The 16,328-nt window shown below is 48.7% G+C and overlaps 1 protein-coding gene across 2 annotated transcripts in view; it reads right to left on the reverse strand.

Moving 5' to 3' along the window:
- SMC5 (structural maintenance of chromosomes 5) overlaps positions 1-15,490 on the reverse strand; it is a 96,286-nt gene extending 80,796 nt beyond the window's left edge. For both annotated transcript variants that reach the window (XM_066604185.1, XM_066604184.1), the window contains exons 1-4: positions 15,308-15,490; positions 6,599-6,740; positions 3,650-3,702; positions 2,930-3,092 (exon numbers count right to left, since the gene is read on the reverse strand). In XM_066604185.1, coding sequence (XP_066460282.1) covers positions 2,930-3,092; positions 3,650-3,702; positions 6,599-6,740; positions 15,308-15,417 — 468 coding nt within the window. In that variant the 5' untranslated portion in view covers positions 15,418-15,490. The remainder of the gene's footprint in view (positions 1-2,929; positions 3,093-3,649; positions 3,703-6,598; positions 6,741-15,307) is intronic.
- Between the last annotated feature and the right edge of the window lie 838 nt (positions 15,491-16,328).

The following is a 16,328-nucleotide window of genomic DNA, read 5'->3' on the forward strand; positions in this document are numbered from 1 at the left end:
GGATGGCCATTGTTGTTGCTTCGTTTGTGACCGTTTTGTTAAGTTCTCTTTTTGACAGGTCCAACACAGAACCTGATTGGCGAAATTTGGCAAGCAACTTGCCAACTATGCCATGGCTGATGAGTGGTTAGTTAGTTAGGGTACCAACCATTGAAATCCGCTGCAATTCTCCAGGTACTGGGCTCCCCAGAGATCAGCACAATCTCTGTTCTCTCCTCAGTGTTAATTTTGCAGCTATGTAACAAAGAGAAAACTGATAGTACCTTTGGCAGGAATAAAGGTATGTCACATTTAAGCACCAAATTGGATTCTGCATCAGAAAAGCAATCTATATCTATCTATCTACATATAAAGACAAAAGCACACACTGACTGACTACTAATTCTCCAACTTCCCGATGGCATAGAAACTTGAAATTCAGCACAAGCATAGATTATGTCCAAAATAGGAAAAGTAAAGGGGTCCCAAGTCAATTATTCAATTCTAGCGCAAAAGATGTAGTGTCCAAATTTTACAAATGGAATCTAATTCTCTAACTTGAAAATTGGCACGAGCATTAATTATTATGTCATGAATAGGAAAAGCTAATGAGTCCCAACTCAATTATTCAATCCTAAGCGCAAAAGAATTAGCGTCCAAATTTTAATTACAAAATCTAATTCTCTCACTTCCCGATGCAATGAATAATTACACAAATTTTTACCCCACAAATGTGAAATTTGCCATGACCATTCTTTGCGTACTAAATATTGGAAATTTAAAGGGTTGCAACTTGATTTTTTAATCCTATGCATAAAAGTAAGTGACCCCCTATGTAATGTAACTAATAACACACATCTGTACTGCACAAACTTGAAATTTGGCATGACCATTCCTATGTTATGTAACTAATAACATATCTGTACCCCGCAATATATGAGACAGTTATCTTCTCAGCAAAGGAAAATGCATTTAGAAATATGAGTATTTACTGACAGGAATAAAACTGACTGTTGTATGTATTGAAAGGCTGTAAAGTACAAAAGGAAGTGGACATGGACTGCTGGGATGGAGCATGCCCTTAAGTATAACAAGGGGCTGCAACCTTCAGTCTCAGTAGGAAATTTGAATAAAAAGGGGCGTTACCTTTCAGGGCAAAAATGAGGAGAGTGTGAGGTGGACATTCTGTAGGGTGACATTCAAATAACTACATTTTTAGTTTTAACAAGGAATTATTATTTCCTTTTAAAATTCAATTGTTTTCTTATTTGTTTTTCACAAATCTTTTTAATTTATATACGTCGCATGGTTGCCTCCCCGTGGCGTTTCCTGGGTAACACAAAGAACCATGCAAAATGGTGAACATTTTTCGCCCGGTATCTCTTAACCCCTTAATGACACGGCCTATTTTGGCGTTGAGGACCAAGCGATTTTTTAGTATTTTTCCTCATCTCCAATTTTCAAAAGCCATAACTTTATTTGTCCGTCGACGCGGCCGTATAAGGGCTTGTTTTTTGCGTGGCGATCTGTAGTTTTTAAATCGGTGCCACTTTTGGGTACATTGACTATATCGTAAATTTTTTTTTTTTTTTTTTTTTTATGACAACAGGGAGAGAAAACGCATCAATTCTGCCATAGATTTCTTTTTCTTTTTTTACTGCGTTAATCATGCAGCATAAAATGACACACAAAATTTTTTTCTGCGGGTCGGTACGGTAACAACGATACCAAAATTGTTATTTTTTTTAGGTTTTTTTTACACTTTTTTTTGCAATAAAACCCCCATTTTTTTGGAAATCTTTTTTTTTTTCTCTATAGCTGCATTCAAAGTCCTGTAACTTTTTTATTTTTCCATGTACGGAGCTCTATAAGGGCTTATTTTTTGCGAGATGAGCTGTAGTTTTTATTGGTACCATTTAGGGGAATGTACGGCTTTTTTGATCACTTTTATTGCATTTTTTGGGAGGCAAAAATGCTAAAAATTAGCATTTTGCCTCTGTTTTTTAGCGTTTTTTTACGCTTTTTGTCGTACAAAATAAAAAGCGTGTTCAACTTTTTGTGCACGTCGTTACGGACGCGTCAATACCCAATATGTGGGGTTTTCATTTTTTCCCCCTTTTTTTATGCTAATATTAGAAAAAGCATAAAGAAAGGGGGTTTACTTTGTTTTTTTACATTTTTCTTTTCTTTACACTATTTGAGTCCCTCTGAGGGACTTGCAGCACTATGCCTATGATCGCTGTCATAAGGCATGGCAGAGCTACTGCTCTGCCATGCCTTATCGCTTGTACAGCGATTATAGGCACAGGCAATACAGGACGCCGGTGTCTGGCGGGCTCTCGCGATGACATCGCGAGAGCCGGCCGGAGACACAGAGGGAGCACGATCCCTCTGTGAACTCTTTCCCTGCCGCGATCTACTTAGATCGCGGCAGGGAAGGGGTTAACAGCGGGGGGGCGCATCTCCGATGCCCCTCGCTGTTGCAGTGGGACGCCGGCTGTGACTGACAGCCGGCTCCCGCTGCGGGATAGCGCGGGATCTTATGTGATCTCGCGCTATCCCCAGGACGTACCGGTACGTCCTGTTGCGGGAAGGGGTTAAGTAACCGCGACTTCATAAGATTTTCCGTGTGAACACCAGATAAACACCAGTACCAAATTACCTCGGGCGAAGCCGGGTATATCACCTAGTCAGACATATGTGTCACATGCAACCCCCCTTACCATCCAAATATATACTTGCTGCCAAGTTGGTGGCTTTTGAAATGGCCTCACAGGTTTGCCCCTTCCCCTTAGCAACATGTCAAACACAGGTTGGCATTCCCAACCACAGTTTCCATTTATTCAGGGGTCTGCATACCTTTGGACCACCCTGTGCATACAATCAACATAACCGGAGCGCAGTGTTGATAATTCTTCAAATTCTCTCTTGAAATGTCGCTTAGGTTTACCTGTGGAAGAAACTGGCAGAGGTTTCCTACTTGGACGTTCAGTGCCGCCACCTGCTCCTCAACCATCTTTAAAGATGCATTCTTGCCATTGATGCTCCATGTTGACTGGTTATTTGATACTTGAATTTCACGACTAATGATCAAGTTTCCAGAAGGCCTGTACCTAATTAGGCAGTAATAACAGCCAATTAAAATCAAAATACGGTGAAATAATGCTCAAATCTAACATGATGTAACTGCAGCGCAGATCACTTATCCCAATATCCCTATTTCAGGACATTCCTTCACATTGGACATGCTGAATATATTAGCAATACAATAGTATCATTAGTGACAGAAAACACAAAATGTAAGTGAGAATTAATCCCCAGTACCTAAAATACATAACTACAGAATACCATTTTCTAACATTAGATTTTTAATTATTTATTACATCAGAGTCTTCATAAACTAACAAAAATAAATGAAATTAAGAGTTAGATAAATGCATTGGGTAATGGTGTAATTAGATGGCCACTGCTCATCTCAGAATACTGCATCTAGAGCTTTGGTCCGGGTATGGTGAAGAGAATTCTGGGCTTCAATATGACCAAGATCAAAGCTCTGGCCCTTATATTCTAGTTGTTACAACAGTCCTGATGTATTACGTATGTCGTTGGCACTGAAGGGGTTATACAAGCTTTCTTTTACAAGGAGACATTTGTAAAATAGAATACTTACAGTTCAAGTTCAACTGAACCTTTCTGGCAACCGCGCTTCACATAAAAACCAACCTGAAGGACAAGAATATTCTTACCAATTAGAAAAAAAACAAAAACAAAAAAAGCACAACGGGATAATTAATATAAAATGCTTTTTTGCTAGTTTCGGTTATCAGTTCCGTGTGCTTCTGATGGCCGCACAACCTCAGCATTCAGAAGGACACAGGTGTTAGAGATCACCTTACAATATAAATATAGGATTTGCTTAGCAGGAATGTTCTACTTTGATTCTACTCATAACCCGAGTCTGTAATGACAATGTTTGCTAACTAACTACTGCCACCAGGCGCTAGATTTTTTTTTTTTAGCCAATTATTAATCCCTTAAGGACCAGGCTGTTTTGGTCCTAAAAGACCAGACACTTTTTAGGGATTTTAAATCAATTCTAGATTTTTAAAATCAGTACATTCAGGCAAAAAAAAAAAAAAAAAAAAAAAAAAAAAAAAAGAGTATTACAACGGGTTCCTCATTTTATTTCAGATGTTTTGATATATAATTTGTATAGTTTGGGATGACAGGACGCACGGGGCAAGGGTTTTGGTGGACATCGCAGTGAGTCATTTTCTTTTTTAATGTATATATTTTTATTTTATTCGGTACATTTTTTCCCCCCATCTATGTCCCTCATAGATACGTCATGTAAGACCTCTGGGGTTAATTCACATTGTTTTTTTTTTTTGTTTTTTTCTACTTTCCGCCTGTAACTAGGGCTCATATGGATGCTCCAGCTGCAGTGGAAAACAACCCCTGTAGTGACAGTTATCACTAACAAAGCTCATCAGGGCCTGTCAGGACCCTGCAGCTCTGCTGTGATAGAGCGCTCCTGTCTGTTACGTGATCGCCGGGTCATATAGCGTTAAGCAATACTTCCACTTTTTAGTACATAGCGCTTATTAAGTGCTATGTAACCTGGAAAGGAGAAGGCAGCAGCAGTTAAAAACCACTTCTTCCTTCTTCTCTGGGTCCTCAGCTGTATCTGACAGCAGAGGACCGGACCTGTTCCTGCTTGTTTCTTCACTTTTTGCAGGCATAAAAATCATTGTTGGCTCGTTCACTTATCGTTCAGTTTAAATACCGATCGCTTAGTCATTCTCAGTTACTTATACAGTAAATGTGAAAGCCTGAAGGATTTCTTGTTTGAACAAACCAGCAATGTATCTGCCTGTATAAACAGGCTGCCCGAATAAACTCTGGCATCATTCGTTCAAATGATATATCGTTTGGTGTTAACTAGAGATGAGCGAACGTACTCGTAATGAGTACTTACGCACCCGAGTACCGCCATTTTCGAGTACTTCAGTACTCGCGCACAAAGATTTGGGGGGCGCGGAGAGGCGCGGCGGTGCGGGGGGGGGGGGGGGAGCAGCGGGGAACAGGGGGGAGCCCTCTCTCTCTCCCTCTCCCCCCCACTCCCCACTGCTACCCCCCGTGCCGCCACGGCGCCCCCCGAATCTTTACGCGCGAGTACTGCTGTATTCGAAAATGGCGGTGCTCGGGTGCGTAAGTACTCGTAACGAGTACGTTCGCTCATCTCTAGTGTTAACACAAGCTCCAACCATGGCACAGTCACACTGCCTCGCCAGAGAGGAGACTCCTAGTCTGGAAGCTACATGTGCATGTTGGATGGCAAGAAACTAAAGCCCCATTTACACGAGCCAAGTGTTGGGCAAACGATGCCCGACAATTGTCCCCGTGTCTCCTCGCTCCTGTGCTGTTACACAGGAGAGAGTATCGCTGGCTCTCTGACAGCGCGGCCAACAGGGGGCCGGGGTGGCTGGAGGAGATTTCTCTCCCCACTCTCCCCCGACCCTCTCCATTGACTTAACACAGCGGTTGTTCAGTACTGAACAGCTGCTGTTTACACTCAACGTTCAGGATCATCGCTTCAGCTGTATAAAGTCATGAACGATGAGTGTAAATACCAGCCGTTCAGTACTGCCGCTTTGTTAGGTGACTAGAGAGGGGCGGGCTAGAGCGGGGGGGGGAATCTCCTCCAACCGCCAACGATACACTTGTCACACAGGAACGAGTACATGCGGGGACGAGTGTCAGGCATCGTTTGCCCAACATTTGACCTGTGTAAATGGGGCTTTACACAAGAGTAAGGCCTCATGTCCACGGGCGGGTCGGATTCTGCATGTGGGAGCCCGCATCGGAATCCGACTTTGCCCTCAGAGGGTGACAATGCGTACCTGTCTGGGTCTTCTCCTATTTTCTGCTCTGCGGATGTGTGCGGAAGCGCCGGCTGGCAGGCTGCCGCACAAACGCGGTACAGTTTGTTTTTTCAAACTTCCGCTTTCCCGTGGAATTCGCAAATGCTGCCTTTGAGCGGCTTAAACTGCAGATCTTCTGGGCGAGTGCAAACCGAATCTGCCCGTGGATATTGGGCCTAAGGGAGTGGTCACACAGCATTACTGTACACGCAGTGCGACCCAGCTCAGGAAATACCTGACAGCTGCTGAAAACAGCGCTGACACGGAATCTCCCAATGGAAACAACACGAACCATTCATTTCTATTGTGGAACTTGGCACCTCTTTGGTTTCCATTTTACAAGATTTCCATTTGTGTTTGCTTTAATAAAATAGTATAGTCAACCACATTATTTATATCTACTCGAATCGCCGAATTGGCTGTCCAACTCTAGTCCATTGCAGATCTGGAAAACAAAAACTGAAAATACCCCTGTGTGAGTAGGTCCTAAGCCATCTTCCACACGGCATCTGCTGGGAAGGGTCTCTGTACATATGGTATACCAAAACGTAGACCCCCATTCATCTGACGGAGGACAGAAAAGAAAGTCTGGAAAGTCTAAGAATGATTTTGTGACACTTCTGGTATAATGTTTCAGGTGTCTGTAAAATATCTAAAAAACCATTATAAGTAAAAACAGAAGAACGTAAAAGTACCTTATCCGCTCTGCCAATAAAAGAGGTCTTCCCTGCCAGTCCCAGACAAATCGCACAAACAATACTTGACTTCCCCGTTCCATTAGCTCCAACAATCATGTTTAAATGAGGACCAGGAAAAACCTCACACATATCATAAGTCCTAAAATTGAAAGAAAAGTACAAGTGTTACATCAATTATTTTAGTAGGTTGCAACTTCCAAATTCAACTATTTTCCAGATATTAACTTAAAGGGATTGGGGATCGCTATCTGATCAGCAAGGATCTGAACATTGGGACCCCCACTGATCACAGGAACCAAAGTTCTGAATGTACCCAAATGAAGGGAAAGGGAGCAGTGGTAATTCATTCACACCCCTACTTCATTCATTTCAACAGAACTGCCGGGTTCAAGCATTCAGCTATCTCCAGCAGTTCCTTAAAAATGAATATAGTAGTTGTGTGCAGGCACGATCACTGCTCCATTCATTCCGGAACCCGTGTTCTCTTGATTAGTGAGGGTATTTAGACCCCCACCAAATAACTTTTATTCATGGGACAACCCCTTTTCAAGGTAAATAAAATTCCTACTTACATGCAGAGACTCAAAAATATGCAGACAATACAAACATAGAGCAGAGGACGGATCAGATCCCATTCAGAGAGGTCTACGAGGCCTTTCCTAAACTCTTAGGATTCTATTCTGCAACTGGAACTATTATCACAGTGCACTGGTAGCGTTAGATTATCAATGCACTATACCTGCTTTCTGATTGGCCAAAGCTCCTAATGTGATCAGCTCTGGCCAATCAGAAGGCAGTGCACAGCGTAGATTAGGAACGATTCCATCAACGTTGCCTTCGAAAAAATCCTGCAAATCTCTTGGGAAGACAGGCTGACAAAATGTCAGCGTTCTAGAAGAAGCAAAGACCACCAGCATTGAAGCGATGATCCTTCGCTGGACTGGCCACATTGTGCGAATGTCCAATTACCGTCTCTCAAAGCAACTACTATACTCTCAACTCAAGATCGGAAAACAGAAGGTTGGTGGACAGCAAAAGAGATTTAAGGATGGACTTAAAGCTAACCTTAAAAAGTAGGGCATAGACATCGGGAACTGGGAAGCCCTGGCCCTCGAGCGCTCAATTTGGGGGCAGCCGTTACCAACAGCACTGTAAATTTTGAAGAGGCGTGAATAGAGGGCGAAAGGGAGAAACATATAAAGAGGAAAGCATGTCAAGCCAACTCTTATCGGGGCTGACTTCCACTCAGAAACCTATGTCCCCACTGCGAAAGAACCTGTGGATCAAGAATAGATCTCTATAGTCATCTACAGACCCACCGCAAAGCCCCCAAACTTAGAAGACAATCATGCTCAGCCACCAGTGATGGTCTATGATGAGGAGCTAGAAAATTGCAGTAGCCATCTTGGATGGTTGAAAACAGGGCCTGGAACCGGTGGATCAAAAGGGACAACCGCAAAAAACGGTAGGTAATATAACCACCCACCTCTGGTCCCAGGACAACATTTTATCCCAGGATCAGAGTGATTTTAAATCAAACATACAGCCCAAGATTTCAGCAATATTCTTTCCATCTCTACAGGCCTCCCAATCCATCAAAGCAAAAACTTACATTTTCATAAATATCATCTCCATAAGGCCACCTGCAGACGGGTGGGTTGGATCCGGCGGTGAGGATTCTCGCCGCGTGACCCGAGCGCCTGCAGGGACCAGCGTGTACTCACCCGTGCACGCGGCTCCGGCTGTTTGATGTGCTGGCTTGCCGGGCAGCCGGCGCATGCGCAGACTGGAGCAGGCGGCGGGTGAGTGACGTTTCTGTGCGGGGCCCCGCACAGAAATAGAACATGCTGCGGTTTGTTTGTTGCGCGAGATTTCGCGCGGACAAACCGCGGCCGTTTGCATAGGATTGCGTTTGTTAACACAATCCTATGCAGGCTTCCAGCAGCGGAAATCCCGCAGCGGAATTTTCGCTCGTGTGCAGGCGCCCTAAGGCCAGAATAAACCCCGAGTCCAGTTGCAGCAGTACTGATTGATCTTTACTATTGAGCTACAGTCCACAAGACAATCCCAGCCTAAAAGTCAAGTAAGACCGCATTCACACTAGTATATTAAAAGGGGTTATCCAGGAAGCAGCCGCCAGGACATACCGGGTTCGGAGCGGAGGTGCTGCTTGACCCCTGTGTAGCGGCCGGCGGTTGTAATTGCAAGCTTAGCTCTCATAGAAATCAATTTTTGTGCCCATATTAGAGAAGAATGTCCCAGCCTGACCAAGAATCCACTGAACTGACCTCACAGCACCAAAGGGGCCTATTATACTGTCCTATTTGGTCAGTAAACCCGCTGTTGGGCTAGAACATGTGTACATAATACAGAGGGAAAAATGGGCCCATAATAGGCTAATGTGAATGCCGACTAAATTTGTGAATCCACTGCATTGTGCAGTCCGTATTAAAGACCAGAACTTTAGTCGAGAGTTCTGCTGGTTGAAACCTGTAGTTGGGCACATCACTACCAGATACGCCGAGCATCTATAGGGTATGCCCACGGAAGATGCTTTTTTTTTTTTTATTTTGCATATCTCCATGGAATGATTCACAACTAATCCACACCAAAATTACATCATATGCGAATCCGCCTCAACTATTTATGTCGATTGGTGATCCAGGTGAAGATACACAGACGTGCCAAAAGTCATGGGAGGGCAGTATGTAATGTAATTGATTATGAAGTTGCTTGGGAATGCCCGTACCCATATGCATGGGGGTGTTCTCTTGTGAGTGAAGTTGAACATTGTCCAAAGTCTTCATGGCAAGACGATGTGAATTATCAGAGTTTGAATGAAGCATGGGACATTCCATTTCCAATGTAGCATGGGCATTTAACATTCCTCGAACCACGTTGTCGCGTGTGTAGTGGGAATACATCATACAAGGCATTACCAGCCACAGGTGCTTAATGATGGAGGCCAGTGGCATCTGGATAGCATTGCCCGTGCGAACAGAGAAGCGACTCTGGCAGAAGCCACAGGTATGTCCCACAGGCCAGTGCAGCGGTCTTTAGCTTCATGAGATATATGCAAGTAGAAGACCCACTAGAGTACCTCTGTTAACATCAAACACTGTGCCTCAACTGGGCTCATGAGGTTACTACGCGGACACTAGAGGACTGACAACATGTGTTGTGGTCCGCTGAGGACTAATCGTTTGAGGCTGGTAGGGTTCATACGTGACGCAGACCCCATAAAGCCGTGGACCCCAGTTGTCTACAAGGCCCTGTGCAGGCTGGTGGTGGCTCCATACTGGTGTGGGGTGTTCTCGTGGGTGGTGTCCACCTAAACACATAATGGACTGAAGCCTGCCATGTTTCACTACTTCATGATCATTTGTACTCCTTCCTAGAATGGTAGAATTGGAAGGGACCTCCAGGGTCATCGGGTCCGACCCCCTGCTCAGTGCAGGATTCACTAAATCATCCCAGGTATTTATCCAGCCTTTGTTTGTAGACTTCATGTATCCCTACAATAATGGGATATTGAAGCAGGATAACACACCATGCAAATAGGCCCAAGTTGCCCAGAATAGGTTAGAAGAGCATTCTGGGAGAGTTCCTACAAATGGTGCGACTTGCACGTTCAACCAACATAAGCTCAAATCGAGCATTTATGGGAGGAGAGGTCTATTTGCACCCAAGATCCTGCACCTACAAATACTGCAGAGCTGTGTGTACCTGTCCAGACAGCTCAATGTCCCTCCAGACGTCTTCCGTCCACCTGTGGCATCCATGCCAGGTCCAGTTGCTGCACTAGAGAGGCTCCTACACCATATTAGTTCCTGTCCCATGACTTTTAGCACATCAGTGTAAGCAACATGTTCACACGCAATGTTATTGGTCATTATAGTATTCTAACACATTTGGCAAATGTGCATTTTTAATTTTTTTAACACACTTTCAAGGTCGGTCCACATGGGGCATTATCTGCAGCAAGAATCAATGTGCAAAACTGCGTAAATCTGGATGCGTTACGTGTAGATCTACCGTGGACCCCATCGTATGTACTGCAAATATGTCACTATGTCCTATTGAAAACAATGAGCAAGGCGTTCCAAGAACACCAAAAGATAGAACATGCTGCGGCTTTTATATTTGGAGCAGCGCTGCGAGAAAAAAAACATTTTTTTTAAACTTGTGTTTTTTTCAAAAGAATGGATTTCATATTCTCGCCAGTGTGAATAAGCCCTTCGGCTAGGTTCATACGGCTGAGCATGATATCGGGTCGTTAAACTTGGCCCAATATTAAACTCAGGCATGTGCGATGTCCCCGTGGAGGTGAGGTGGTTTTAGGTCAAATAACTTCAGTACAACCGCATCCCTCCAGCGCAGACTTCAGCCACGTCGGAGGATCGGCAGGTTTTTCCGGCTGTTCTCAATGAGAAACCTCACATTGATGTTTGCGGGACCCATTGAAAAAAAAAAAAAAAATGGGTGAGGCGCTCCAGTTATGCTGTGCGCATGCGCGTTCTACAGCCATCTTGTTCTGTTTGTAATGTGCAAGTGTCATCCGAGTGCAATGTAACTGCTCAACCCTCCATGATGTTGAGTTACATCATGGAGGTTCGGGGTTTGAATGTAGCGGGATCGGTGATCAGCCCTGCTCCATACAAAGCGGGTGTAAGCCATCTTTAATAGCTGACAGCCACCCGGAAAAAAATGCTACCAACACTCACGCAGATCGCAGCAGTTTAACCCTTTAAATGATGCCAATTCTAACAGTGGCATTTAAATGCATTGATCAGCCCCCTCCTCCCATCCGCACAATCTCAAGGCTGATTGCCTGTGGTGTGGCTTTATAGACTTCTCACAATATGATGCAATAGCATAGTAGTACATCATACTGTAGGAGCGATCAAACCAGCACAAGTTCAAAAAAAGCTATAAAAAAAAAAAAAAGGCCTCCTTCCCATGGACGGATTTCCGCCGCGTTGCCCGCAGCTATTAGGTTCTATTGAACCTAATAGCTCAATGCTCACGGTGCGGAATTCCACAGCGGAAATCCGCACCGTAAAATCTACCGTCCTCACCCGCAGCATGCTGCGGGTGTACGCGCGGACGGCTTTCATTGCAGTCAGTGTTGCACAGCGAAAGATAGTGTGAAATCGCCTCTCTGCCTACAGCCGCCGCGTCGGGCGTGTCACGTGATGCTACGGCGCGTCACGCTGAAGCGTCATGCGGGAGCAAGGACGCCGGATCCGCAGGTAAGTTTGGGCTCTCTGGGGGGCGCCGTGACAGGCTCCGCCGCGGAATTCACGCGGCGGAGCCAGTCACGGCCGTGTGCAGCCGGCCTAAAAAGAAAAAAAATTTTTTTAGGTTAATAAAAGTTTAAAACTCCCCCTTATTCCATATCTATAATAAAAAAAATAAGAACACACACAGATTTGGCATCGCTGGGTTTATAAAAGTCCGATCTATCCAAGTAACACATTATTGATCCCGCAGGGCGAATGTTGTTAGGGGGAAAAAAAAAAAAAAAGACCACATTAGAATTGCAGTTTTTTTGCCCGGTGGTACAAGCGCACTTACAAGGTGCAACGCCTGCCGCCTCTACCGGGCACAGTAGGCGACATCACCCAGAAAGAAAGGGGGCGCCTTAAAGCTGAATAGGTGGGGAGCCGGACCGCTGGCAGAGGCAGGCCTCACGTCCACGGGCGGATTTTGGCTACGGATTGCGCAGCAATTAGCCTCCACAGTAAACAATGGATAAGTGATTTTTCATGTACACAGGCGGAAACCAACTGCGGTTTCAGCTCACGGGTGGAGAGAATTAAGAAAAAAAATAATAATTTGTAGTGCACATGCGTGGGTGAGTCGTGCAGACCATCCAGAGCACTGAAGAGGTAAGAGGACGTCCGATACGCGCGAACGCCGCAGCCAGCAGGGACAGCTCCCGCGTACAGAACCCGACCCGCTGCTGGACATGAGGCCGCAGCCGGCAGGGACAGCTCCCGCATACAGAACCCGACCCGCTGCTGAACATGAGGCCGCAGCCGGCAGGGACAGCTCCCGCACACAGAACCCGACCCGCTGGTGGACATGAGGCCGCAGCCAGCAGGGACAGCTCCCGCATACAGAACCCGACCCGCTGGTGGACATGAGGCCGCAGCCAGCAGGGACAGCTCCCGCATACAGAACCCGACCCGCTGCTGGACATGAGGCCGCAGCCGGCAGGGACAGCTCCCGCGTAGAGAACCCGACCCGCTGGTGGACATGAGGCCGCAGCCGGCAGGGACAGCTCCCGCATACAGAACCCGACCCGCTGCTGGACATGCGGCCGCAGCCGGCAGGGACAGCTCCCGAGTACAGAACCCGACCCGCTGCTGAACATGAGGCCGCAGCCGGCAGGGACAGCTCCCGCGTACAGAACCCGACCCGCTGCTGAACATGAGGCCGCAGCCGGCAGGGACAGCTCCCGCATACAGAACCCGACCCGCTGGTGGACATGAGGCCGCAGCCAGCAGGGACAGCTCCCGCATACAGAACCCGACCCGCTGCTGGACATGAGGCCGCAGCCGCCCCTCGGACGCTCCACGGCTGATTAGCATACAGGCGATATCACGGGATGGAACGTTATACCGCCGCCGCACTCCTCAGAGGTCAGTGATTGACTCCATTTACGCCAATGTTTTTTGTGGGGTTTTGCATGCGGGACACGAGCGCGGCAGTATAAATGCCTAATCCCCTAGTGAGCTCCAGACGTGTTCTCTTCCCCACAGCCGACGCAGCGGATCACGCAGCCCCATTAACCGCTATGGGGACCTTTGGGGCGCAATTATGTAGATAAGCACTGAAGAGGTAAGAGGACGTCCGATACGCGCGAACGCCGCAGCCAGCAGGGACAGCTCCCGCGTACAGAACCCGACCCGCTGGTGGACATGAGGCCGCAGCCGGCAGGGACAGCTCCCGCATACAGAACCCGACCCGCTGGTGGACATGAGGCCGCAGCCGGCAGGGACAGCTCCCGCGTACAGAACCCGACCCGCTGGTGGACATGAGGCCGCAGCCGGCAGGGACAGCTCCCGCATACAGAACCCGACCCGCTGCTGGACATGAGGCCGCAGCCGGCAGGGACAGCTCCCGCGTACAGAACCCGACCCACTGGTGGGACAGGAGGCCACAGCCGGCAGGGACAGCTCCCGCATACAGAACCCGACCCGCTGCTGGACATGAGGCCGCAGCCGGCAGGGACAGCTCCCGCGTACAGAACCCGACCCGCTGCTGGACATGAGGCCGCAGCCAGCAGGGGCAGCTCCCGCATACAGAACCCGACCCGCTGCTGGACATGAGGCCGCAGCCGGCAGGGACAGCTCCCGCATACAGAACCCGACCCGCTGCTGGACATGAGGCCGCAGCCGGCAGGGACAGCTCCCGCTACAGAACCCGACCCGCTGGTGGACATGAGGCCGCAGCCGGCAGGGACAGCTCCCGCGTACAGAACCCGACCCGCTGCTGGACATGAGGCCGCAGCCGGCAGGGACAGCTCCCGCGTACAGAACCCGACCCGCTGCAGGACATGAGGCCGCAGCCGGCAGGGACAGCTCCCGCGTACAGAACCCGACCCGCTGGTGGACATGAGGCCGCAGCCGGCAGGGACAGCTCCCGCGTACAGAACCCGACCCGCTGCTGGACATGAGGCCGCAGCCGGCAGGGACAGCTCCCGCATACAGAACCCGACCCGCTGCTGGACATGAGGCCGCAGCCGGCAGGGACAGCTCCCGCATACAGAACCCGACCCGCTGCTGGACATGAGGCCGCAGCCGGCAGGAACAGCTCCCGCATACAGAACCCGACCCGCTGCTGGACATGAGGCCGCAGCCGGCAGGGACAGCTCCCGCGTACAGAACCCGACCCGCTGGTGGACATGAGGCCGCAGCCGGCAGGGACAGCTCCCGCGTACAGAACCCGACCCGCTGCTGGACATGAGGCCGCAGCCGGCAGGGACAGCTCCCGCATACAGAACCCGACCCGCTGCTGGACATGAGGCCGCAGCCGGCAGGGACAGCTCCCGCATACAGAACCCGACCCGCTGCTGGACATGAGGCCGCAGCCGCCCCTCGGACGCTCCACAGCTGATTAGCATACAGGCGATATCACGGGATGGAACGTTATACCGCCGCCGCGCTCCTCAGAGGTCAGTGATTTACTCCATTTACGCCAATGTTTTTTGTGGGGTTTTGCATGCGGGACACGAGCGCGCCAGTATAAGTGCCTAATCGCCTAGTGAGCTCCAGACGTGTTCTCTTCCCCACGGCTGACGCAGCGGATCACGCAGCCCCAGTAACCGCTATGGGGACCTTTGGGGCGCAATTACGTAGATAAGTAGCGCAGGTTGTATTTGTTCTCGTGGACCGGTATGCGCCCGCCAGAACACGGAGAGGTGAGCGGACGCATCGAGGTGAATGTCCCCTACGTATGGCACGCACAAACACATCCGCCTGAACCCGCCCCAGAGTAGCCCGTTACTGCAGAGCGGCGCTGGTCTCACAGAGACGGGGATCTCCGTCACAGAACTCCCTGCGTCCAATCAGACGCAGACAGATAAGGCTGCGCACACGTCCAGCCGGCCATCCTACACACATAGCTGCCTGCATAGGGCAGTCTAACAGCACAGAAGCCATACACACGACTACACCGAGGAGCAGAGCCGGGACGTACATGAAGTTCTCCATCTTGATCCTGACGATAGCGCCCTCCACATACTGCTCATACTGCCCGGCCGACGACCTGCTGCCGTCCGCCTTCCTCTTCCGGAGGGGAGCCGCCATCGTCACACCGCTCCCGTACTTCCCGGTGCCGGCAGACACTTTCTATCGTCCGGAAGGACCCACGGAGCGTCACGTGACTGCTGACGCTAAGGCCCCGCCCACTTTTACGGCGGTCTACATAGGATAGCAGAAAAAACGACAGCGTTGAGCGTGGCACGTGACCCCAGTAAGCGGGACGCGTGATTGGCCAGCTGCTACCTCACAGAAAACGGCGGGAAAATGGATGCGCTCAGTCGTTTGACTCGCGCGACCTGGGTTGGTCCTAAGGAGAGGAAGATGTGGGGGAGATTTTCATCTCCACTTTCTAAAGGCATAACTTTTTTTTGTATTCTTCCATCGACATGGTCAAGTAGAGGAGGGTCTAGAATATAGTAGTGTATATAGGGGGTATACGGGGGTTGATATAGGGACACCATTACTACTGACCCTACTGTGGGGCACACTATTACTACTGAGTCCACTGCGTGGGTCACCATTACTACTGAGGTCACTGTGGGGGTCACTATTACTACTGGGGCCACTGTGGGGGACAGTGTTACTACTGGGCCACTGTGGGGGGGGTCACTATTATTACTAAGGCCACTTAGGGGTCACTATTATTACTGACGCCAATCTGGGGGTCACTATTATTACTGAGGCCAATGTTGGGGTCACTATTATTACTGAGGCCACTGTGGGGGACACTATTACTATTGAGGCAACTGTGGGGGTCACCATTACTACTGAGGCCCCCGTGGGGGGACACTATTACTACTGGGGTTACTGTGCGGGACACTGTTACTACTGGGCCACTGTTGGGGACACTGTTACAACTGAGGCCACTGTGGGGGCCACCATTACTATTGGGGCCACTGTGAGGAACACAATTACTATTGCGGCCACTGTGGGGGACACTATTACTACTGAGTCCA

The sequence above is a fragment of the Eleutherodactylus coqui genome, chromosome 5, assembly GCF_035609145.1.
Source record: "Eleutherodactylus coqui strain aEleCoq1 chromosome 5, aEleCoq1.hap1, whole genome shotgun sequence".
NCBI lineage: Eukaryota > Metazoa > Chordata > Amphibia > Anura > Eleutherodactylidae > Eleutherodactylus > Eleutherodactylus coqui.